We start from the raw sequence: 25,228 nt of genomic DNA, 5'->3' as shown, positions 1-25,228 counted from the left end.
CAGCTTTCTGAAACTGGGCATTACATTTCAGCCCCAAATCCTTTGGTTTTCTTCAGATTTCATGATGCCTTGCACAAAGTCAAGACACCCAGTGCCCGAGGCAGCAAAACAACCTCAAAACATCTTTGAACCTTCACCATATTTGACTGTAGGTGCTATGCTCTTTTCTTTGTAGGCATCATTCCATTTTCAGTAAACAGTAGAATGATGTGCTTTACCAAAAAGTTCTCTCATTTATCCACAGGGCACTTTCCCAGAAGGATTTTGGCTTAGGGGTACTTCACACACAGCGAGATCGCTACTGAGATCGCTGCTGAGTCACGTTTTTTGTGACCTCATTAGCGATCTCGCTGTGTGTGACACTGAGCAGCAATCTGGCCCCTGCTGTGAGATCGCTGCTCGTTACACACAGCTCTGGTTCGTTTTTTTATTGTTGCTCTCCCGCTGATAAGCACAAATCGCTGTGTGTGACAGCGAGAGAGCAACAATCCTGAATGTGCAGGGAGCAGGAGCCAGCATCTGACAGCATGCGGTAAGCTGTAACCAAGGTAAACATCGGGTAACCAAGGTGGTTACCCGATATTTACCTTCGTTACCTGCCTCCGCAGCTCTCACGCTGCCAGTGCCGGCTCCTGCTCCCTGCACACGCTAAGTTAAGCGGTGTGCGCTGGTAACTAAGGTAAACATCGGGTAACCATACCCGATGTTTACCTTAGTTACCAGTGTCCGCAGCTTCCAGACGCCGGCTCCGTGCAAGCGCAGCGTCGCTTGCACATCGCTGCTGGCTGGGGGCTGGTCACTGGTCGCTGGTGAGATCTGCCTGTTTGACAGCTCACCAGTGACCATGTAGCGATGCAGCAGTGATCCTGACCAGGTCAGATCGCTGGTCGGATCGCTGCTGCATCGCTAAAGTGTGAAGGTACCCTTACTCACGTACATTTTAGCAAACTACAGTTTATCTTTTTAGGTCTCTGTGTCAGCAGTGGGGGTCCTCCTGGGTCTCCTGCCATAGCTTTTCATTTTATTCAAATGTCAGATAGTTTGCACTGATACTGATGCATCCTGATCCTACAACAACTTGAATTTCTTTGGAACTTGATTGGGGTTGCTTATCCACTATCCAGACTATCCTGTGTTTCAACCTTTCATAAATTTTTCTCTGCCATCCATGGAAAGGAGATTAGCTACAATGCCATGGGTTGTAAAACGTCTTGATTATGTTGTGCACCATGGACGACAAAGGAACACCAAGATCTCTGGAGATGGACTTGTATCCTTAAGATTGCTAATATTTATCAACAATTTAGGTTTTCAAGTCCTTATCTTTCTGTTCTCCATGCTCAATGTGGCACACAAAGACACACTATACAAAGATTGAGTCAAGTTCTCCCCTTTTATATTATTTCAGGTGCGATTTTCTTTTGCACACATCTGTCCTGTTACTTGCCACAACTGTTTTTGAACGTGCATCACATGCTTAATACAAAGTTGTTTACTCACAATTTTGGAAGATGCCAACAATTTTTCAGCCACGACCCATTTTTAATGTCCTTGTGGAGGGAAGGAGGTTGTCACTCAAGATTTTACAGTACATGGCTCCATCAATTGTCCCACTGATGCGGTGAAGTAGTCCTGTGCTCCTAGCAGAGAAACACCCCCTAAGCATAATGTTTCCAACTCCATGCTTGACAGTGGGGACGGTGTTCTTTGAGTCATAGGCTGCATTTCTCTTCCTCCAAACACGGCAAATTGAGTTAACGCCAAAGGGCTAATTTTTTGTCTCATCTAAGCACAGCACCTTCTCCCAATCACTCTCAGAATCATCCAGGTGTTCATTGGCAAACTTCAGATGGGCCTGCACATGTGCCTTCTTGAGCAGTGGGACTTTGCGGGCACTGCAGGATTTTAAGCCATTACGGTGTAATATGTTACCAATGGTTTTCTTGGTGACAGTAGTCCGAGCTACCGTGAGATCATTAACAAGTTCCCCCATGTAGTTTTAAGGGTGCTTAACACGCTGCAACATCGCTAACGATATATCGTCTGGGTCACGTCGTTAATGACGCACATCTGGCGCTGTTAGCGACATCGCAGCGTGTAACACCAATGAGTGACGATCAACGAGTGCAAAAACGTGAAAAATCATTGCTTGTTGACACGTCATTCATTTCCTTAATATCGCTGCTGCTGCAGGTATGATGTTGTTCGTCGTTCCTGCGGCAGCACACATCGCTATGTGTGACACCGCTGGAACGACGAACATCTCCTTACCTGCGTCCACCGGCAATGAGGAAAGAAGGAGGTGGGCGGTATGTTCCGGCTGCTCATCTCCGCCCCTCCTCTGCTATTGGACGGCTGCCGTGGGATGTCGCAGTGACGCCGCCCGAACCGCCCCCTTAGAAAGGAGGCGTATCGCCGGCCAGAGCAACGTCGCAGGGAAGGTAAGTCCGTGTGACGGGTGTTAGCGATGTTGTGTGCCACAGGCAGCGATTTGCCTGTGACGCACAACCGACGGGGGCGGGTATGCTCGCTAGCGATATCAGTACAGATATCGCAGCGTGTAAAGTACCCTTTAGGCTGATCTCTCACCTTCCTCATGATCCTGGATACCCCACGAGGTGAGATTTTGCTTGGAGCCCCAGGTCAATGTCGATTGACATTCATTTTGTATTTCTTCTATTTTCTTACTATTGCACCGACAGTTGTCTCCTTCTCACCCAGCGTCTTAGTTATGGTTTTGTAGCCCATTCCTGCCTTGTACAGGTCTATGATTTTGTCCCCGACATCCTTAGGCTGGTTTCAGACGCCCATGTTTAATCAGGTACCAGTCACACGCATGGTTATGGTCATATGTGTGTCATATGTGTGTCTCACATCTGTCTCACGTGTAGCACACGTGTGACATCCCTGTTTGCATGCGTGTGACAGGTACCGGAGAAAACACGGGTCTGTGAAATAAAAATATTTTTCATATTTACCTGCTTTCTCCGGCTCTGCTGCCTCCCGCTCCTAACTGACACTCATTATATTCATCGATTATTCACCGCACTCAGGACCTGGAAGCCAGAGCATTGCGGGGACAGCGAGGGATACAGCACCGCCAAGGACAGGCAAGTATTCTTCAGCACAGTGACATCCAGGAGGTCATCAGAGTTCCCAATGAACTCTGACATCCTGAGGACCCCCGCGCTACAGCTTCATGGGTTCATCAGAGTTCACTGGGAACTATGATGAGTCCCCGATGCTGTCCCCGCAATGTTCCGGCTTCTAGGTTCTCAACACACACACACACACACACACACACTCACACATTGAGCACATATATACACACATAGCAGACACACATGAATACACCGAGCGCACACACACATAGCGCACATGCATGTGTATACACACAGACACACACACACACATTCTGCTGTACACTCACCCAGCGATGCAGTCCCCGGCACTGAAGTCCCCAGCGCTACTCCACAGGGCACTGAATATTCAGTGAGTATAATGAGCGGCGATAAGGAGCGGGAGGCAGCAGAGCCGGAGACAGCATCGCTGGAGAGAAGTAAATATACAAAATCTTTTTATTAAAAAGACCCATATTTTCTCCGGTATGTTTTACACTGATGTCACAAGGATCACATCAGTGTGCGATCCGTGTGACATCGTGCTGCCGGAGATGCCTGCGTGTGTGCATGCGGGGTTATGAAAGGTCACACGGTCCGTGGGCAAACACAGACGTGTGAGGCACATCAGAGAATATTGGAACGTGTGACATCCGTGTTAAAAACGGATGTCACACGTACCTAAAACACGGATGTCTGAAACCAGCCTTAGAAAGCTCTTTGGTCTTGCCCATGTTGTAGAGGTTAGAGTCTGACTGATTAATTGAGTCTGTAGGCAGGAGTCTTTTATACAGGTGACAAATTAAGACAGCCGTCTTTAATGCAGGTAATAAGTTGATTAGGAGCGTTTAAGTGGTCTGTAGGAGCCAGAACTCTTAATTGTTGGTAGGGGATCAAATACTTATTTCTCTCTCCCAAATGCAAATAAATGTTTATAATTAATTTATACAATGTGATTTTTTGCATTTATTTTTTTTATATTCTCACTGTTAAAAGTAACCTACCCTTAAAATTTTAGACAGTTCAAGTCTTTGTCAGTGGGAAAACTTAGAAAAGCACCAAGGGATCAGAAAAAATATTTCCTTCGCTGTAGGTGTCTGTTTGGTCTCATTATGTCAAAATGTGAAGATCATGATGATAAGGACTGTTTAAATACCAATTCTAATTGAACCCTGAATTTATTGGGTGATTCATGGATCAAACACCTGTTATGAATTTTGCCATTAACGCCTTGACGACTAGCCGATTTTGCACTTTACCTTTTTTTTTGCCATTCTTCTTCCGAAAGATATAACTTGTTATTTCCAGGACGCCACATGACAGCACTGTAGGAGTTGCTCCTTTGACCTTTACAGGGACAGGAAAACGCAAGAGGTTAAAAGCCCCTCCCCATCCCCCTTTCCTCAGTGTTTTTCCTGTCCCTGTACAAGACGGACGCAAGTCTTACCGTCGGAGGTACGGGGTCCAGGCAGATCGGGGGGGTTTGCTCTCTCCTTCCTGCCGGTCAAGCAGCCCCTGGCCGACACCTCTAAAGGAGAGGTCCCTCAGCCAGCCGGTGGAGCGAGATTTCCCGGCAACAAGCCGCTTCCCTCAGGTGAGGGCTCTCGGCATCCCGCTGTCCACTGCAGGCCATGTGGCACTTCCGGGTATGCGCATACCATGCGTTCCAGCATGACACGCACGCTGACGCATGCGCCGTGCGGAGATCGCCGCATTTCCGGGTCAGGAATATGGCGATGCCCTGGAAGGCAGTAGGTGATCCGGGACGGAGCACTGAAGGCGGGAACGGACCCTGACGTCGCCCAAACAGGTAATAAAACCGTGGGACCGGGGGATGGCTCACTATTCTCTGTATTCGCTTGTAATGGATGAGGATGACAGGTCGGATGCTGGAGCCCCTGCAGAGTCCCAGGGTCACGATTCTTCCACGACACGCACCGGCACTATTCCTAAGAAAGTTCAGAGGAAATCAGCCAGGATAAAAAAATGTGCAGTCTCTCATTCACATCTGTCAGAGTCCTGTACTAAACAGCTATGTGACCCTTGTATAGCTGAATTGGTCTCCAGTGAACAAAATTCCCTGCTGACGGACATGAGAGCTATGATACACGAGGAAGTGCAGTCGGTCATTGCCAGTACATCATCCCACCTGGAATGTCGAGACACGCCTCGCAAACGACAGCGGCAGGACATGGGGATCTCTTCAGAAGAGGGAGAGGTGTCTTATGACTCTGATTCTCAGTTAGAGGAGGAGACGGCAGGTCCGACACCAGAGGAGGGCCGTCGGTATCTTTTTTCCTCCTGTGATACGGATGACCTGCTTCGAGCCGTCAGAAAGACAATGATGGTGGAGGAGCATGAGAAACCGAGGTCTGTCCAGGACGAAATGTTCGGAGGACTCAGGTCTCAACGCCATCGAGTATTCCCTGTCAATCCCCATGTCAGAGCAATGATAATGGAGGAATGGCAGGAGTCTGAGAAGAAGTTAGTAATTCCCAGGGAATTTCGGGCTCGCTTCCCATTCGAACCGGATGATATTAAGGATTGGGAGGATGTACCTAAAATCGATGTACCGGTGGCTAAGGTAGCTAGAAAGACTGCTATCCCATTTGAGGACTCGTCCGGGTTTAAAGACCCAATGGACAGAAAGGCAGACGGCCTTCTGAAAAGGGCATGGGAAGCTGCAGCAACCACTATCAAGACTAACATTGCGGCTACTTCAGTGGCCAGGTCCATGTCCAGGTGGTTAGATGACCTAGAATCCCTGATTGTGGATAGGGCTCCCAGGGAGACTGTTCAGGATTCTATATCCCTCCTGAAACTTGCCACAGGATTTATGGCAGATGCTTCAGCGGAATCGATTAGATTTTCTGCTAGAAATGAGGCATTAACTAATTCTGCCTGCAGGGCCATATGGTTAAAAACGTGGTCGGGGGATTGCGCCTCTAAAAACAAATTGTGTGCTATCCCATTTTCAGGTGTGAGAGTTTTTGGTCCCGCTCTAGACGACATACTAGAAAAGGCATCTGATAAGAAAGGGGGATTCCCCGAGGAAAAGACTCGTCGGGGCCCTCCTACCCGTCGGTTTCGTTCCTTTAGAAATCCTGACTACAAAAGTAGGGGTAAATCAGGTAGATGGAGTTATTACAAAGGAGGAAAAGAGAGGAATCCCTCCTTTGACACTAGAAAAAAACAAAATCGATCCTGACGCCAAGGTGGGCGGACGTCTGGCGGGGTTTCAAACGGCGTGGGAACGTATCACGTCCAATCCTTGGGTTCTCCAAGTGGTCTCAGGAGGTCTCCTGATAGAATTCTCTCGGGTGCCCCCCAACAGATTTCTTCTCACACGATTTCACTCCCCAGACTCGTCCTACCATCTCTGGTCCGAGGTCCAAAATCTGTTACGTACCAGAGCAATATGTCCGGTTCCTCCTCGGGAACACGTCAGGGGCCACTACTCCAGTCTCTTTACCGTCCTAAAACCGTCGGGAGATGTGCGCACCATTATCAATCTCAAGCCCCTGAATCGGTTCGTTCGCTACAAAAAATTCCGTATGGAATCCATCAGATCTGCCATCCCACTCATCAGTCATCATTCGGTTATGGCCACAATAGACCTGTCAAGCGCATATTATCATATAGCTATACACCCCGCCTGTCAAAAATTCCTGAGATTTGCTTTGGAAAAACAGGGTGTAATCTATCATTACCAGTTCCAGTGTCTTCCTTTTGGCCTGTCATCCGCTCCCCGAACCTTCACAAAAGTTATGGCGGAGGTTGTGGCCCACCTAAGAACACTGGGTGTCACCATCGTTCCATACCTAGACGATCTCCTCTTCATTGCAGCCAACCCAAGAGAATTGTCCCACCAGGTGGAGCTCGCTCTATTCCAACTCCAGTCTCTGGGGTGGCTGGTGAACATTCACAAATCGAATTTACTGGCGGAATCCAGAAAGATCTTCCTAGGCATACTTCTGGACTCGGATGCCAGAATGTCATTCTTACCGGCCCTGAAGGTGAGGTTACTCCAACGCAATATACGGGCCTTCCGAAGTCAAGAGAAGTGCACTATCCGGGAAGCTATGAGGGTGTTGGGTCTGATGACGTCCTGTATCCCATGTGTACGGTGGAGCCAGTTCCATTCAAGACCGCTTCAGCAACTGATTCTTTCAAGACCAGTGGGTCGCCACTGCTCGCTGACCAGCCGAACCACCTTGAACCGCAAGATCATCCTTCCGGTGCGGCTCCGACGCATTCTGCAATGGTGGTCAAACAAGGAGCATCTCTCGGTGGGAGTTCATTGGGACTACTCGCCATCAGTTACGCTGATTACCGACGCCAGCCAAACAGGTTGGGGGGCACACGTGGGCAAGGTTTCTTTCCAGGGAACATGGCCAAACCAGTTGATGGCCTACTCTTCCAACTACAGGGAGTTGAACGCAGTCTGGCAGGCCCTCAGCAGCAGACAACACCTATTCCTGCATCAACATGTCCGCGTCCTCTCGGACAATGTAACAACGGTGGCGTTTCTCAGACACCAGGGTGGCCCGAGACATCACCAGTTGCAAGCCTTGGCGCACCTCATCTTCCGCTGGGCCAAGACCTCTGTTCTGTCCATTTCAGCTGTCCATCTGAAGGGATCCGACAATCATCTGGCGGATTATCTCAGCAGACACCGGATCGACCCCGCAGGTTGGTGTCTCAACGACTCTGTGTTCCAGTCACTAATTGCCCGGTGGGGGACGCCTCATTGCGACCTATTCGCGTCCAGCAGCAACTCGAAGTGCAAGAACTTCTTCTCTCTCAATCCCAACGACCGACCAGCAGCAGTGGATGCGATGTCTCAACCTTGGGTCATGGAACTGGCATATGCCTTCCCTCCTCTTCCATTGATTTCCAGAGTCCTTCAGAAGATCCGACAGGACAGGGCCAAGGTCATCCTCATTGTTCCATTTTGGCCGAGAAGGAGCTGGTTCTCGCTCCTGAACAACATGGCGGTGGACGAGCCCGTTCTTCTTCGCCTACAGGAGGATCTACTCAGCCAGGGTCCGGTGTTCCACCAGGATCTTCCCAATCTTCATCTGTCGGCTTGGATCCTGAGGGGCGATTCTTGAAGAATAAGGGCTTGTCCGCAGTGGTTATTACTACCCTACAAGCCAGTAGGAAGCCGGTTACCCAGGCGATTTATCGGCGGATATGGACTCGGTTTTGTGCCTTCCTAGGTGAGGAACCGAGGGACAGTGCCCGTCTGGATATTCCTCGGATCCTTGATTTTCTTCAAGAAGGTTTCCGCCAGGGCCTGAAACCCAGTACAATAAAAGTCCAGATCTCGGCGCTCAGTGTGTTCTTCGATACTTCCCTCGCTTCCCATCCTTGGATTGTCCGTTTTGTCAAAGGACTTCAAAGATTGCGGCCTACTATTTGATCCACAGTTCCTCCATGGGATCTGGGTCTAGTTCTCAATGGACTCTGCGATGTTCCGTTCGAGCCTCTGGATAATGTACCTATTCAGCAATTATCCTTTAAAACGGCTTTTTTGGTAGCCATTACCACTGCGAAGAGAATTGGAGAACTGCAAGCTTTATCCATTTGTCCTCCTTATCTCCAGAACCTGCCCGACAGAATCATTTTGAAGCTTGATCCAACGTTCCGGCCGAAGGTGGTGTCCACGACTAATCTAGAACAAGAAGTGGTCTTGCCGGCGTTCTGTTCCGACTCTTCCACCCACCCAGATGAATCCCTTCGCTCTTTGGATGTCAGAAGAGCGGTGCTGGCTTATTTGGAAGCTACCCGGAGCTGGCGAATAGATTCAACCCTTTTTGTGCAATTTGCGGGGAAAAACCGAGGGAAGACGGTGTCTAAGACAACTCTGTCTCGGTGGGTTAGGTCTACTATTTCAGCTACTTACCAGTCCGCGGGTCGGGACCCCCCTACTCACCTTAGGGCTCACTCCACCAGAGCTCTGTCCACTTCATGGGCGGAAAGGGCGGGGGTTTCCTTAGAACAAATTTGCCGTACAGCGACGTGGTCTGGTCCCCACACGTTTTGTAAGCACTATAAACTGGATCTTCTCACTGATCAACATACATTGTTCGGTAGGAAGGTTCTACAGGCTGTGGTCCCACCCTCATATGGATTACTTTGGCATTCTCCTACAGTGCTGTCATGTGGCGTCCTGGAAAATAGGAATTACTACTTACCAGTAATGATGTTTCCAGGAGCCATCATGACAGCACTCTTATTTCCCTCCCGTCTGGTTATGTACCGTGTTTGTTGTACGTTTATGCATTAATTAAATGGTGTTATCTCCCATCCTGGTGTGGTACTTGAAAAATCACTGAGGAAAGGGGGATGGGGAGGGGCTTTTAACCTCTTGCGTTTTCCTGTCCCTGTAAAGGTCAAAGGAGCAACTCCTACAGTGCTGTCATGATGGCTCCTGGAAACATCATTACCGGTAAGTAGTAATTCCTATTTTTTCTGTCAATCTGGTCATGTAAGAACTCATTTTTTGAGGAACAAGATGTACTTTTAAATTAAATCAGGAGTTTTACCATATAGTGTACTGGAAAATGGCAAAAAAAAATCCAAATGCGGAAAAATTGCAAAAAAGTGCAATTGCACTATTGGTTATATTTTATTTTTTACTGTATGGTAAAAGTGAAATGTCAGTGTGATGGCTAAGGTCGGTGTGATTTCATAAACACCAAACATGAATAGGTTTATATTATCTAAGGGTTAAAAAAAAAACAAACAAAAAAAACAAACAAATAAAAGACCATACCTCTGGAAGCGTACGTTAGATTTAAAACCTGGAATATTCAGATGCTGGGAGAATAAAAGAACAAAAATTTGCCACTTTTGACCTGTGATAGGTTCTCTGAAATTTTAATGCACTTGTTGCACCCAGGGATATGGGGAACTCGGTTGCGGGCAATGTCTCTCTTGGGGATGTCACGGTGGTGGCCATTGCCCGGTTTCGTGCCCTGGGCCCTTTTTATAATGGGGATATTTATAGGGGAGAATATGATAATGTTCACTTGTGACGTCATTTGCGGTGTTGAGGCTAAGTGTAGGGAGCCGCCGCTGCTGAATGTCTCTACTGGGTCTGGTGGTATTAGCAGCTAGAATGGTAGACCCTCCGCAAGTAGGGTTTTGCCCCAGATGGTGTATGGTGCAGTGGGCATCGGAAGAAGGTAGTCCACACAGGTTCAGTGCAACTGGTTTACTTACTTTCTGCAGATGTTAACTGGTTGCTCGAGGCCGGCTGGTTTCGCCTCCAGGTCCCCTTCATCCCAGTCTACTTTCTCTGGTAACTTCTTCCCCTGCACCTGTCTCTGGTAAGTGGGTCCCTGTGGTATAGAACACTGGGGGTCTCCGTTCTGTGGTTTGTCCACTTCTGTCCGCCTGACCGTAGCATGAACCCTGTGGGGTTGGAGTCTCCGGTCCTGTCCCCGGGTTCTCCCTTTGCTACGGAGTCTTCGGATTCATTAGGGTCAGCAAGGTCCTTGATGGTACCCTTTGCTGTGCAGGTGTTAACAGGTCGGCTTGAAGCTCTTTCCTGTCCTAGGGTCCTGTACCTAGTCGGTGCATAGTTCCACGAGTACTCCACTGGCAACCACTTCTCCTGGGTCACCGTTAACCCGAGGCAGGACGTCACTTTGCTTCCACCTTCACACTCCTACAGTTCCTTATCCTCTCCACAGTCACTGCTGTTCTTACTACTGACTGCTCTGTCTCACTGTCCAATACCCTTCTGACTTCGTGTTCTCCCTGTCCAATCTGCCCCTCTCACCTGGTCAACTAGTGGACTGGATTGGCTCCACCTCTAGACAGCCATCCATGGGTCCCACCCTAGCTGGATACCATTGTATGGGGGTTGTTGGATAAAAACCAGGACTACCTAGGTTTTTGTTGGTACCGACTCTGGGGTTCTAGATCACTAAGGGGGTAGGCCCTGCATCCTTGTGAGGATGCAGAGCTTTGTAGCACCCTGATTATTTCAGAGGCTCTACACACTACATTTGCCTTAATGACTAAAATCCAAAATGGAATGAAGTCCATTTCCTCTTCGTAGCCAGGCTTTCAGTGCCGCGACTGAATGGCTTCAGAACACTCCATTTGCACAGCCCCTAAGTACCAGAAACGTCTGCAAATTACCAAATTTTGGAATTACACTCCACTAGGAGCTCATCTACCGCTGTTATGATTTAGTCTCTGGAAAACATCCATTGTGTAAAATGCAGTGACTGTTGCAGAATTAACCCCCTTCCCGACATATGATGCCCCCTATACATCACAGTGGAAAAGGTGGTTGTTGAATGAGGACACTGTTTGAGTCATTATGATCGCACAGGAGCTGTGCCCACGAGACCACCACCAGGAGCTTGGCTTATTTGACAATCGAAACCCGACTCAGGAGCAATGCCTGCACCGCCCCTGGCTATTTATCACCCTAAATGCTGCCATCAATAGCAATCACAGCATTTAGGAGGTTGAGAGAGGGAATACGCTCACAACATAGCTCCCTATATACACATGTAAACATCTCACATATGGGGGTGGTGGTTGGGGGGGGGGGGAATACCCCACTATGCAAGACACAGCTCCCGTTGCCTAGCGCCCTGCACTAGTCTCCAATAACCTTACACTCCACATGTGATGTTACAATCACCACATCTGCTGTTCCTCACTCTGGATTGATGGAAGACAGACAACAGACCCTCCTTCTCAACCAGTGTATTTGCTATCTGCTGCCCTGGGATGCAAATAACAGTGACACCTGGAAGCAACAATGTCAGCATGCAGCCTACAGTCCACTGGCTGGACTGGAATAGCCAGAGGTGGCTTATGGGCACACTTGGCCCAGCCCTGGTTTAGAAGACTGAATTATGGTTTTGAACTGTAAATATCCCTATACCATATAAACAGGGGAGAGATATTTTAAGACCACAGGGCCAGTAGAATCAGATTTACAGCAGCCATGAGCTGGTGTAGCTTTTCATTATAACATCCATGGCAATTTTTGGGAGTTTGGTGGCCCTGTTTTGGTGCTCTTACAGTACATAATTTGTAACGTTTTTCTTGCCAGAAACATGCTAGAAGTACAAAATAGGAAGGATATACAAGTGTGGCCATAAGTGATTGATCTAGTAGTTAGGCTGGATTACCATTCGCATTTGACATCTGATGTGCTATTATGGCACCCTGGACAAGCCAGGCGGTTGGCCCCACCCACCGAGGAGTTCACAGTCCTGGAGGCGGGAAAAGGAAGGGAGTTGAGATGAGTTTTGAGTTTGAGGAGTGAAGTGATAGCGGAGCAGACTGACCGTGTCCGGGTGCGTGGCCCGGGCACATACAGCAAGGTTGGCAGACTGTGGTGACTGTCTGCAGGAGGGACTGATTGACGTGAACCGTAAGGACCGGGGACGGGCGGTGGCCCGCCGGTACCGGATCAGGGAGCGAAGAGAAGCCAGCACCATTCGGCAGGGCCTACGGACCCCGACCAGGCTTGAAGTCGCCGTAAAACCGGTCAAGTCCGTTAGCGAAGGGAACCTCCGGAGGTTTCCCAGCAGTCAAGACCCGATTGAAGGCAACCGCTCAAACCGTGAAGGGAAATACAGTCACCGCCAAGGCTACAGTTCCCAGGGCCAGAGCTTGCGGGCAAAAGGGGCTCCCTCAGCCTCCATCCAAGCTGGGGAGCAGGTTACCGGTGGGAAGCCACCAGAACCGAGAACATAACACAGGTGCAGGGAAAGGCAGTCACCACCAACCTACCGGGAGAAGAACTACTGCAGCCATCTGTGGGACCCGTCCATCCAGCCGTTTGTTTTACCGGAGACTTTGCATTCATCATTGGCTGAGTGAGTACCACCGTGCCGTGCGGCACCGCGCTGCCCCTGCACCTCACCAGGCCCTGTAACCCACCTGCCTTTCCTCCCTCACCGGGCCCCAGGACAACCAACCCCCCTACCCACGGAGGGGAAAACCAACATCCAAGTTACTCCCTGTCATTGCTCCTAGGATCCCTGTCCAGAGCGGTGGTGTCACAACCTCACCACAACCGTGTGTGGCGTCACGGACAATAAATCCCCAAAACCATTCCCTTTTCACTCACAGGCGAGGAGCACCGCTTGAGTCCCCAGGATCCGGCCCACCGAGCAGCAAGCGAAGCAGCAGCGCCGGACACGAGCGTGGTGAGCGCAGTGTCCCCGCCCGCGACACTATGCTAATGACCCTCAGCTCAGACTGTTGCAAGAGTGAGCCAAGTCATGTAATTGTAATTGATCCTGCAACAAATCGGGTCTTACCCAGTATGGGAATTAGGTTTAGCGCTAAAACCAGACACCTGATAAGGAGTTGTGCCAGTCACAACTCCTTTCTGCACATGTAAGGTGGTGGTCAGCAGCGGCCCCAAAGTGTAATAATATCATAAACAAAAAGGGAAGGAATATGGGCAAAAGCCGAGCTATAATCACAGAATCCAGAAGATTTAAATAAATCCCTTATTTTTACAGGTCTACGCGTTTCAGAGATACATCCATCGCCTTCATCAGGACAAAGGGAATCATACCTTTGTCGAGATGGATATATCTCTTAAACACAGACTTGCGAAAATAAAAAGGGATTGAAGGGATATGAATTGTTTAGGAGGGATCGTAAAAAAAGGAAAGGGGGGTGGAGTCTGTCTATATATAAAGTCCAGTTTAAAGTCCAGACTAAGAAGATATCCAAGAGGGAAATGAAGAGGTAGAGTCTCTCTGGGTGGAGATACAAGGAAGGAAAACTAATAAAATCCTCATAGGGGTTTGTTATAAGCCACCAAATATAAACAGGAACCACTGAAAATTTATTATTGAAACAAATAGACAAAGCAGCAAATCACAATGAGGTGATTATTATGGGGGACTTCAACTACCCCGATCTAGACTGGGAAACTGAAACCTGCGTATCTCAGAAAGTTACTGACAGAAGCCGGTTTCCTAAGGATAATTATCTGTCCCAACTTGTGCTGGGCCCAACTAGAGGGGCAGCCCTTCTGGACTTAATTTTAAGCAACAGGCCAGATAGAATAACAGACGTACGAGTGGATGGGCACCTCGGGAATAGTGACCACAATATAATACAATTCCACTTGTCCTTCAGTAAGGTGCCTTGGAGGGGAGTGTTTACAAAAACGCTGAATTTCAGGAAAGCAACGTTTGATCAGCTTAGAGAAGACCTTCGCCAAATTGATTGGGACAATGTCCTCAAAAATGGGAGCACAGAAAATAAGTGGGAAATTTTTAAACCGGTATTAAACACCCACTGCGAGCTAGCCATGCCATACGAAAATAAAAAGGGCTAGGAACAGGAGAAAACCAATGTGGCTAAATAAGGATGTAAAAGGGGCAATGAATAATAAGAAAAAGGCATTTAAAAAGCTAAAACAAGAAGGCAGCGAAAAAGCATTAAAAATATATAGAGAAAAAAAAAAAGTGTAAAAAACAAATACAATTAGCAAAATTAGAAACTGAGAGACTCATTGCTAAGGAAAGCAAAACAAATCCCAAACTATTCTTTAATTATATAAACAGAAAAGAAGATTAAAGTTGATGGTGTTGGCCCTTTAAAGAACAATGAGGGTAAGATCATAGAAAGCGATGTGGGAAAAGCAAATGTTTTAAATACTTTCTCAACTGTGTTCACACAGGAAAAGCATATGCCATGGAAAATGCAGAGTGATCATGTAAACACTTCATTAAGTATGACCTGCCTAACCCAGGAAGAAGTGCAGAACCGACTTAGTAACATTAAAATTGACAAATCACCAGGCCCTGATGGCATTCACCCTTGGGTATTAAGGGAGTTAAGTAATGTGATAGACAGGCCTCTCTATTCCTTATATTTAAAGACTCTATAGAAACTGGGTCTGTTCCACTGGATTGGCGGCTAGCAAATGTGGTACCAATATTCAAAAAAAAAAAAAGGGTGTAAAAGGGAACCTGGAAACTATAGGCCGGTAAGCTTAACATCTGTTGTGGGTAAAATGTTTGAAGGGTATTTAAGGGATACCATTATGGAATCTCTCAATGTTAATTGTTTAACTCCATATCAACATGGATTTATGAAGGATCGTTCCTGTCAAACTAACCTGATCAGCTTCTATGAGGATGTAAGCTCTCACGTGGACCGAGGAGAATCATTGGATGTCATTTCTCGACTTCGGTAAAGCATTTGACACTGTCCCACATAAAAGACTGCTAAGTAAAATGAGAAAGCTTGGGCTCGGGGAAAATGCGTGTAGATTGGTAGGTAGCTGGCTTAGTGGTAGAAAACAAAGAGTGGTTATTAATGGCGCATACTCAGATTGGGCCAGGGTTACTAGTGGGGTGCCACAGGGGTCTGTATTGGGCCCCCTACTCTTTAATATATTTGTTAATGATCTGGTGGATGGTTTACAGAGTAAAATATCAGTATTTGCAGATGATACAAAACTATGTAAGGTAGTTAACACAAAGGAGGACAGTTTGCAACTACAGATGGATTTTAGTAAATTGGAGAATTGGGCTGAAAAATGGCAAATGAGGTTTAACACAGACAAGTGTAAGGTTATGCACATGGGAAGGAGAAACAGATGCTACGATTACTTACTAAATGGGAAACTGCTGGGGAAATCAGACATGGAAAAAGACTTAGGCATCTTAGTCAATAAGAAGCTAAATTGGAGTGCCCAGTGTCAGGCAGCAGCCACCAAAGCAAATAGGGTGATGGGATGCATTAGAAGAGGTCTGGGGGCACGAGATGAAAACATCACTCCCTCTGTACAAATCACTCGTCAGACCACACTTGGAGTATTGTGTGCAATTTTGGGCGCCGGTGCTCAAGAAAGACATTACTGAACTTGAAAGGGTTCAGAGGCGGGCTACTAAAATAATAAATGGAGTAGATGCATTACAATACACGGAAAGGTTATCAAAATTAGATCTATTTACTCTAGAAAAGAGAAGACTTAGGGGAGCCCTAATAAACATGTACAAATATATCAGAGGGCCATATAGAGCTCTCTCCCATGATCTGTTTGTACCAAGGACTATGACAAGAACAAAGGGGGCATTCTCTTCGATTGGAGGAAAGAAAATTCCTACATCATCATAGAAGAGGGCTCTTCACAGTAAGAGCAGTGAGGCTCTGGAACTCTCTTCCTGAGGAAGTGGTGATGGCCAACTCACTGAATGAATTTAAGAGAGGAATGGATGCTTTTGATAGCAAGAGTATAGAAGGTTATAAATAGCATAATCTTACAGGTAGATAGAAGAGCGACCAAGATTATTAGAGGAATGGGTGGGCTGCAACACCAAGACAGGTTATTAAACTTGGGGTTATTTAGTTTGGAAAACAAAGGCTTGGGGGGGGGGGGATCTAATCACAATGTAAAAACATATGAGGGTACAGTACAGAGACCTTTCCAAAGATCTCTTTACACCTAGGCCTGCGACTGGAACACGGGAGCATCTGCTACGTCTTGAGGAAAGAAGGTTTAATCATAATCACAGACGAGGATTCTTTACTGTACGAGTAGTGAGACTATGGAGCTCTGCCGCATGATGTTGTAATGAGTGATTCACTACTAACATTTAAGCAGAGCCTGATGCCTTTCTTGAAAAATATAATATTACCAGTTATGTATATTAGATTTTATGACAGTGTGTTGATCCAGGGAACTAGTCTGATTGCCGTATGTGGAATCAGGAAGGATTTTTTTCCCCATTGGAGCTTATTTGACACATTGGTTTTTTTTTTTGCCTTCCTCTGGATCAACATGTCAGGCTACGGGTTGAACTAGATGGACTTAGAGTCTCCCTTCAACCTTAAAAACTATGAAACTATGAAGTCTTCTGGATTCTGTGGTTATAGCGCTGCTTATAACCGTATTCCTTCGCTCGTTTATGAGCAGCAGAAAAGAGGGAGAGTGATCTCTGCATCTCCTCCATTGCTGGTGTGTGTGTGTGTGTGTGTGTGTGTGTGTGTGTGTGTGTGTGTGTGTGTCAAACTGTACACTGATGTCACCCAAGCGCAGTCCGATGTTTCACTCGCACCCATAGACTTGTATGGATGTGATGGAGCTGAGACTCAAACAGTTGCAGGATGCTGCGAATTCCCCCCCCCCTCAGTCTGATTAGGGAGAGTCATAGGCAAGCCTCTTACAGAGGTCATGAATATGGTGTACTACCTGGCTGCAGGCTAAGTAGTCCTCTAATGATAAGCTATTGCCTATTAAAAATCACTGCTTAAAAAAAAAAAAAATATAAAAAAACCACAGATTCAGTTCATGAGTTCAAATACTAAATTTTTATTTTTTCCATTACAGAATCAGCTTTTGGCAGAATTACAGAACATGCAGCCACAACTCACTTTTGGGAGACCTTAACTTACACAGCACTGATGGATTCTATGCCTTCCTTAACAGTGTCGGGAAGAGGAGACTTTAGGCATGGACAACCAACAATGTGGATTAACAGCACAAATGCAAAAAAAGACTAATTTTATGCAAGTGTATAGCAAGTAGTGCATGTAGGAATAGAGACTGGCTGGTATACAATTTTATTACTTTAGTGGATGCAACTTATCCGTCTATTTTACTGGACAGGAAAGGCCAAGTCCACAATATTTTGTCCAAACAGATGTATGAACGTAGGACCTTAAGACACACTAGCCATTCTTCTATATACATCTTTAAAGTCATAGTGAGAATTAGAGCACACCCAATCTGTCTTCAATTCTTTTGATCTACAAGGACATAGGGAAGATCCTGTAATGTTTTAGGGCAATCTGAGTAGAGGCAGACCCGTAGATACACATTTCTTACAAACCACCAAGTACATAATATGCTCTAATTTTTTACAAGACAAAAACCTGTATTCTTTTATTATCAGCAACATCTTTTGATCTTACATAGCGTTATATACAGAATATATAAAGGCAAACTAGTTTATAATTCTCAAATACTACTTTGACTTTAAACAATGGAATAGCCAACCACCAATTGGAATTCCATTCACCTTGTTCGCTAACTACAAGTTCTCAAAGCCTATAAAGGCTCAGTACTCATCCTCCTCCTCTCCACCATCCACAGAATCAGTCCCTACTTCTTCATAATCCTTCTCCAGAGCAGCCATATCCTCTCTTGCTTCAGAGAACTCCCCTTCTTCCATCCCCTCTCCCACATACCAGTGGACAAAAGCCCTCTTCGAATACATGAGGTCAAACTTATGGTCCAATCTAGCCCAGGCTTCTGCAATTGCTGTAGTATTACTCAGCATGCAGACAGCACGTTGAACTTTGGCCAAGTCCCCTCCTGGGACCACAGTAGGGGGCTGGTAATTGATCCCCACTTTGAATCCAGTAGGACACCAGTCAACAAACTGGATTGACTTCCTCATTTTAATAGCTGCTATGGCAGCATTTACATCCTTGGGCACCACATCACCCCTGTACAACAAGCAGCAGGCCATGTATTTACCACGCCTGGGGTCACATTTTACCATCTGATTTGAATATTCAAAACATGCATTAGTAATCTCTGGCACCGACAGCTGTTCGTGATAAGCTTTCTCTGCCGATATTATGGGGGAGTAAGTTACTAGTGGGAAATGTATTCTAGGATAAGGCACCAAGTTAGTCTGGAATTCTGTCAAGTCAACATTTAACGCACCGTCAAATCTCAAGGAGGCAGTAATAGAGGAAACTATCTGCCCTATCAGGCGGTTCAGGTTGGTATATGAAGGTCGCTCAATGTCCAGGTTACGGTTACATATATCATAAATCGCCTCATTATCTACCATGAAAGCACAGTCCGAGTGCTCTAGAGTCGTGTGGGTTGTCAGAATTGAATTGTAAGGTTCCACAACGGCAGTAGAAATTTGTGGAGCAGGATACACTGAGAACTCAAGCTTTGATTTCTTTCCATAGTCAACAGAAAGACGCTCCATCAGCAAAGAAGTGAAACCAGAACCAGTACCTCCTCCAAAACTGTGAAAGATTAGAAATCCTTGAAGGCCGCTGCACTGGTCCGACTGCACAAATAAGAGACAGAAATTAGTTAAGATGGACATACAAGTAGATATTTGCGAGAGCGAGAGAGCGAGAGTCAGCTCAGAGTGATTGTTCTGACACAAACAAAACACGGATGTAAAACGGACTATATACACAGAACAGATGTGGTTGTCACATGGATGCATGAGGAAAAAAAAAAAACAGGACAGGTCGTTTTTTTTTTTTTTACGGACTGCAAAAAACAGGACAGTCGTATGAATGTACCCTTAGCCAGGGGCGTCATTGCGACCGGGCCCGGGCGGTTTGGGGCCCGCAGCTGCCCAGCAGATCAGCAGTCAGCTCCCTTCTGTGAGGAGCTGCGCTGTTCTGCCGCATACCACGCGGCCCGCTATATGACCTGGTCACCGCCGCTGAAACCGGGCCCCCTGCCTGGTGTCAGTGGTGATGTCACTGCGCTCCCGTCGCCGCTTTGATATTGCATAGAGCGACGCCGGCATCACTCTATGCACATCAGTCTTCCCTCCTGCCTGCACGGTGACGTCCCTCCTGTGCGACTGCTGTGTGTGGTGAGAGCACAGAGCACAGGAGGATGCCAACCGGAGCCACGGGGGAACGAGGACAGAAGTGACGACGAGCAGCAATGAAACAAGTAGGACAGAGGTGAGGTGGAAGGAGAAGATCTGAGTACTTGGGGTTTTTTTTTTTTTTTTTTTTTTTTTAATCAGTGAGTGCACGGGGAAGCTGGTTGCAAGACACATGGAGTCATGGGGGGGGGGGGGGGGAAGGGGGGGAATCCATTTATACATTGAGGACTGTGGTGCAGTATAATATATTGAGAACTACGGGGTGAATTATAATACATGGAGGTGCATTCTAATATATGAGGCATTATGTGGGACCCTTTATACTATATGGAAGGCTATGTGGGGGCCATTCTAGTATTTGGAGAACTATATACGAGGGGGGACTAAGATACAAGTATGGGATGGGAATATGTTGTGCTGAGGGAAAGGCTTTCCCTCAGCACCCAGCTTTCCCATGCTCTGATACGGGACAGCTGTGTGCTGAGAGAATGATGTATAGCAGAGCATGGTAAAGCTGGGTGCCAAGAGCAAGATGGATATCAGAACATGGGACAGCTGTATGCTGCTGAGGTTAAGAGCCAAGTGTCAGCATCATTATCCTGTACCCCGAGTATCAGTGTCATTATCCCGTACCCCAAGTGGCGGTGTATGTGGAGGGGGGGGGGGGGGGACGCCGGTTCAAATTTTGCACCAGGGCCCAAACTCTAGTTACGCCACTGCCCTTAGTTATAACCCTGCTCTACATTCAAACTGCTAGATCTGCTGCAGTGATTTTATCAAAATAACAGCAAGCAGCCCTATAAGTGACACATCGATGGAATCGGGGTGGGGTCTTTGGCTCTATGCTACGCTCAGATTTGCTAGCAAAAAACCTGGTGACCGATTCCCTTTAATCAATTAAGAGACATTCTGAAGCAGGGCCTTTACCTCCTGTTTTGACACAACCCGAACAGCAGATAGATATACTATTAGTCAGACATAAATTTAGGGGATTTTTTTGTTTTGTTTTTAAGGAAACAGTATGTCAATTCTTTCAGCGGTTTTGTAGCTTCTGATCACTGAAATCAATGATTCCACAAAAACGCAACTGTATTCCCCCGCTTTTTTGTGCCAAATGAAAAACTATTTAAACCTGTTGTGTAGACAAATTATACCCCAAAACCTGCTTTACGGAAGCAGCTTTTTTTTTTTTACTGTTAAGAGCAGGTTTTGACACACACAACTCCTTTTTTGATACTGCATCAAACTCATGGAGCATAGCCGAACAGCTTCCCATGGGAAGGACTTCTAGAATTAGAAGAACCATGGCATGCGATATGGACCCAGAAGTAGCACTTCATGGGAAATACACATGTTCCTAAATATGACTGGTCTTGTGAAGCAAAATCTCAGTACCATGGTTTCTTGGTGGCAGAATGCAACTTTTTTTTTTAAGCTATTAGAGTTTTGGCTCCTTTAACTACATAAAGACAAACCCCCCAGATAGTCATTTAACTTACCATTTTGCGTAATCTATCCAAAACACCATCAACAATCTCCTTTCCAATGGTGTAGTGACCTCTGGCATAATTATTGGCAGCGTCTTCCTTGCCGGCAATCAGCTGCTCTGGATGGAACAGTGTGCGGTAGGGTCCGGTTCTGATCTCACCTAAAAGATTAAAGGATTGGGGGGGGGGGGGGGTGATGAGGAGAGAACTAGTTTTACCCATTTTTTTTTTTTTTTTTTTTTACATACAAAACAATGCAGTTTTCAATGTTTCCCAAATTGATATATCAATATATGTTCATGCATCACCCCCTCCCCATCCCTTAGCACACAGTATTAAGCATAGCAAATACAATTTTAAACCCACATGAAACTTACCAATAACACTTGGTTCCAAGTCAACAAGCACAGCTCGAGGCACATGCTTTCCTGCTCCAGTTTCAAAGAAGAAGGTCCCAAAAGATGCATCTGCATTGTTACTCTCCTTAGGGATAATCCCATCTGGCTGGATTCCATGCTCTAGACAGTAAAGCTCCCAGCAGGCATTGCCCATCTGCACTCCTGCCTGGCCAATATGTATAGAGATGCATTCCCTCTGTGACACAAAAACACCTGCATTAGACAAAAGCAATACGGAGAGTCTCCACCATGGAAGACCACTAGAGCCACCCGTATATAGCTGCTTTGCTCTCCTTTGGCGTCTGTATACACAGCGCAGTATTTGATACGTACTTGAAGCTCAATCAGCAGTGGTAGTACTGGAATACAACCACAAGACATCTATGCCTACGTCTATTTAACTGAACCCTCCATGGAAACATCCAGCTACCAAGGCTAACATGAAGGATTGGAGGAGCAGCAGAAGACACAACAGAGCAAATTTCTTCATCTCTACAACTATAGGAGGCAGAGGTTTCTACAGGTGTATAGATACAATGGGGATAAAGGAATTTCTCTTTAGGTGAAAAGTACAAATATCCACCATGTCTTATAAAGATACATTCAGACTAATATGGACATTAATATAAAGGAAAGTATTAACCCAACACTCACCATGTTATAAAGCTGTAATAAACCAGTATCCTCCAACAAACAAGGAGACCACACTGTGCCTGCTCCAAACTGAAACACTCAGCCCTTGGCCCAAATTAAACCCTTTTAGGTGTGGCAAGTGGGAGGGCTCAAGTACTTAATGTCACCTGGGCCTTAAAAATGAAGCATTTTGGTCCTGTGAACACATTGAGTATTTGGTCAGTGGTTTAGGCCGGTTTCACACATCCGGCTTTTCGCCGGTTTACCGGATCCGACGCTCTCCCGTACAGTGACTACAGTACAGTGACAGCGCAACAAGTGCCGGTCACATGCTGTCATGTGACCGGCGCATGTGACCCGGAAGTTACAGCGCTATCACTGTACTGTATTGTCTGTACGGGAGAGCGCCGGATCCGGTAAACCGGCGAAAAGCCGGATGTGTGAAACCGGCCTTAGGGCCCACTCACACTTGCGCTATTTTGACGCAAACGAAATCCGTCACTAATGTAGTACAGTTCATTTATTTACAGTGGAAGCGCGACATCGTGTGGACACAAGCGGGTACTGCATGACACACACACGCGCCATAGTAACGCGCTTCCACTGTAAATAAATGAACTGTACTATATTAGTGACGGATTCCGTTTGCGTCAAAATAGCGCAAGTGTGAAACTAGCCTTACCTTGATATTTGAAGGGCTGTTTCACACATTCGGCTTTTCGCCAAATTGGTGGATTCGGCACACTCCAGTACAGTGTATACAGCACAATGGCAGCGCGACAAGCTCCGGTCACATGCTGTCATGTGACTGGAGCATGTGACCCGGAAGTTGCCGCGCTGCCATTGTACTGTATCACACTGTACTGGAGTGCGCCGGATCCACCAATCCGGCGAAAAGCCGGATGTATGAAAGGGGCCCTATGGCCCCTTTCACACATCAGTTTTTTGGCAACAGTCACAATCTGTCAAATTTTGAAAAAAACGGATCCAGCGACTGATGCTGCTGGATCCGTTCTTTTCTCATCGACTTGTATTAGCAACAGATTGCGACAGATGGCCTCGACGGATCCGTTGGAAAATGTTTGTCCGTCAGACGGAGATGACGGCCAAAATAACGTTTTTTGTGTACGTCGAAAAAAACGGACAGCGACAGATCCGTCACCATTCGTTGTTTCATAGAATGGAAGCCTATGGGCGCAGGATCCAACATCATCCGTCCATTCCATTCTACCAAACAACGAACGGCGACAGATCTATCGCTGTCCATTTTTTCAACATACACAAACAACGTTACTGTGGATGTCATCTTCGTCCGACGGACAAACATTTTTCGACGGATCCGTCAAAAGACGGATGAAACGTGAGGCCATCCGTCGCAATCCGTCACTAATACAAGTCAATGAGAAAATAACGGATCCAGCGGCATCAGTCGCTGGATCTGTTTTTTTTTTCAAAATTTGACGGATTGTGACTGATGGCAAAAAACTGATGTGTGAAAGGGACCTTAGCCACAATCTGTGACAGATCCATCGATCCATCCAGAAAACGTATTTTGACTGATGGCAAAAAACAAATGTGTGAAAGGGGCCTAAGCCAAAACCAGAAATGGGTTAAAAAAAAAAAAAAAAAAAAAAAAGAGAGAAATGGTGCCCGTGTTTCTATTATACTCTTTCTATCACTATTAAGGGGGCTTTACACGCAACGACGTATCTAACGATATGTCGTCGGGGTCACGGAATTCGTGACGCACATCCAGCGTCGTTAGCAATGTCGTTGCTTGTAACAGCTCTGAGCGACTGTTAACGATCAAAAATACTCACCTTATCATTGATCATTGACACGTAGTTCATTTCCAAAATCTCATTGGTCGTTGTGGACGTAGGTTGTTCGTCATTCCTGAGGCAGCACACATCGCTACGTGTGACACGCAGGGAACGACGAACAACAGTTTACCTGTGTCCTCCGGCAACGAGGTGGGAGTGTCAATAATTCGGCTGCTCTTCGCCCCTCCGCTTCTATTGGACGTCTGCCGTGTGACGTCGCTGTGACGCCGCACGAACCGCCCCTTTAGAAAAGGGGTGGTTTGCCGGCCACAGCGACATTGCTGGGAAGGTAAGTCTGTGTGACAGGGCCTAGAGATATTGTGCGCCACGGGCAGCGATTTCCCCGTGACACAAAAACGACGGGGGCGGATGCTTTTTACACTGCGTGTAAAGCAGCCTTTACACTCCTGGTTTTGACTTACAAATGCTGAGGTAAAATACTCACTAAATGCTCACATGCACATGGCCTTATACATTATGAATTGAGTACTTGTACAAGACACTAAAGGCCGCTTTACACGCTACGACATCGCTCAAGTGATCTCGTTGGGGTCACAGAATTTGTGACTCACATCCGGCCACTTTAGCGATGTCGTTGCGTGTGACACCTATGAGCGATTTTGCGTCGTCGCAAAAACGTGCAAAATCGCTAATCGGTGACATGCCACCCTATTCCCAATTATCGTTGCTGCTGTGTGTATGATGTAGTTCGTCGTTCTTGCGGCAGCACACATCGCTATGTGTGACACTGCAGGAACGAGGATCCTCACCTTACCTGCGGCCGCCGGCAATGTGGAAGGAAGGAGGTGGGCGAGATGTTACGTCCCGCTCATCTCCGCCCATCCGCTTCTATTGGGTGCCCGCTTAGTGACGTCGCTGTGACGCCGAACGAACCGCCCCCTTAGAAAGGAGGCGGTTCGCCAGTCACAGCGACGTCGCTAGGCAGGTAAGTAGTGTGACGGGTGTTAGCGATGTTGTGCGCCACGGGCAGCAATTTGCCCATGTCGCACAACCGATGGAGGCGGGTACGCACGCTAGCAATATCGGTAACAATATCGCAACGTGTAAAGCGGCCTTTAGGGCCCCGTCACACACAGAGATAAATCTTTGGCAGATCTGTGGTTGCAGTGAAATCATGGACATATTGTTCCA

The 25,228-nt window shown here is 46.8% G+C and overlaps 2 protein-coding genes across 3 annotated transcripts in view; one reads left to right on the top strand and one right to left on the bottom strand.

Annotated features, from left to right (window-relative positions):
• Positions 1-18,042, top strand: part of TSGA13 (testis specific 13) — a 40,704-nt gene extending 22,662 nt beyond the window's left edge. For both annotated transcript variants that reach the window (XM_075342603.1, XM_075342604.1), the window contains one exon: positions 17,467-18,042. In XM_075342603.1, the coding sequence (XP_075198718.1) occupies positions 17,467-17,639 (173 nt within the window). In that variant the 3' untranslated portion in view covers positions 17,640-18,042. The remainder of the gene's footprint in view (positions 1-17,466) is intronic.
• Positions 18,043-18,196: 154 nt separating this feature from the next.
• TUBAL3 (tubulin alpha like 3) lies at positions 18,197-22,001 on the bottom strand. The gene is made up of 4 exons (XM_075343514.1): positions 21,954-22,001; positions 21,600-21,816; positions 21,235-21,383; positions 18,197-19,171 (listed from the first exon to the last, which is right to left on the bottom strand). The coding sequence occupies exons 1-4, from the start codon at positions 21,999-22,001 to the stop codon at positions 18,197-18,199; spliced, it is 1,389 nt and encodes a 462-aa protein (XP_075199629.1).
• Positions 22,002-25,228: the final 3,227 nt, after the last annotated feature.

This window comes from Anomaloglossus baeobatrachus, chromosome 4 (genome assembly GCF_048569485.1).
Source record: "Anomaloglossus baeobatrachus isolate aAnoBae1 chromosome 4, aAnoBae1.hap1, whole genome shotgun sequence".
Classification (NCBI taxonomy): domain Eukaryota; kingdom Metazoa; phylum Chordata; class Amphibia; order Anura; family Aromobatidae; genus Anomaloglossus; species Anomaloglossus baeobatrachus.
This window is presented reverse-complemented; position numbering and strand designations above follow the sequence as displayed.

What these genes read in the sequence shown, in the direction of transcription:
- TUBAL3 (XM_075343514.1), bottom strand. Translation starts at nt 22,001, where the DNA reads ATGTCTTGTGGTTGTATTCCAGTACTACCACTGCTGATTGAGCTTCAA. An exon ending in CACTGCTGATTGAGCTTCAA is followed by an intron (nt 21,817 to 21,953) that starts GTACGTATCAAA and finishes TTTGTGTCACAG; the next exon opens with AGGGAATGCATCTCTATACA. An exon ending in CTTGGAACCAAGTGTTATTG is followed by an intron (nt 21,384 to 21,599) that starts GTAAGTTTCATG and finishes TTAATCTTTTAG; the next exon opens with GTGAGATCAGAACCGGACCC.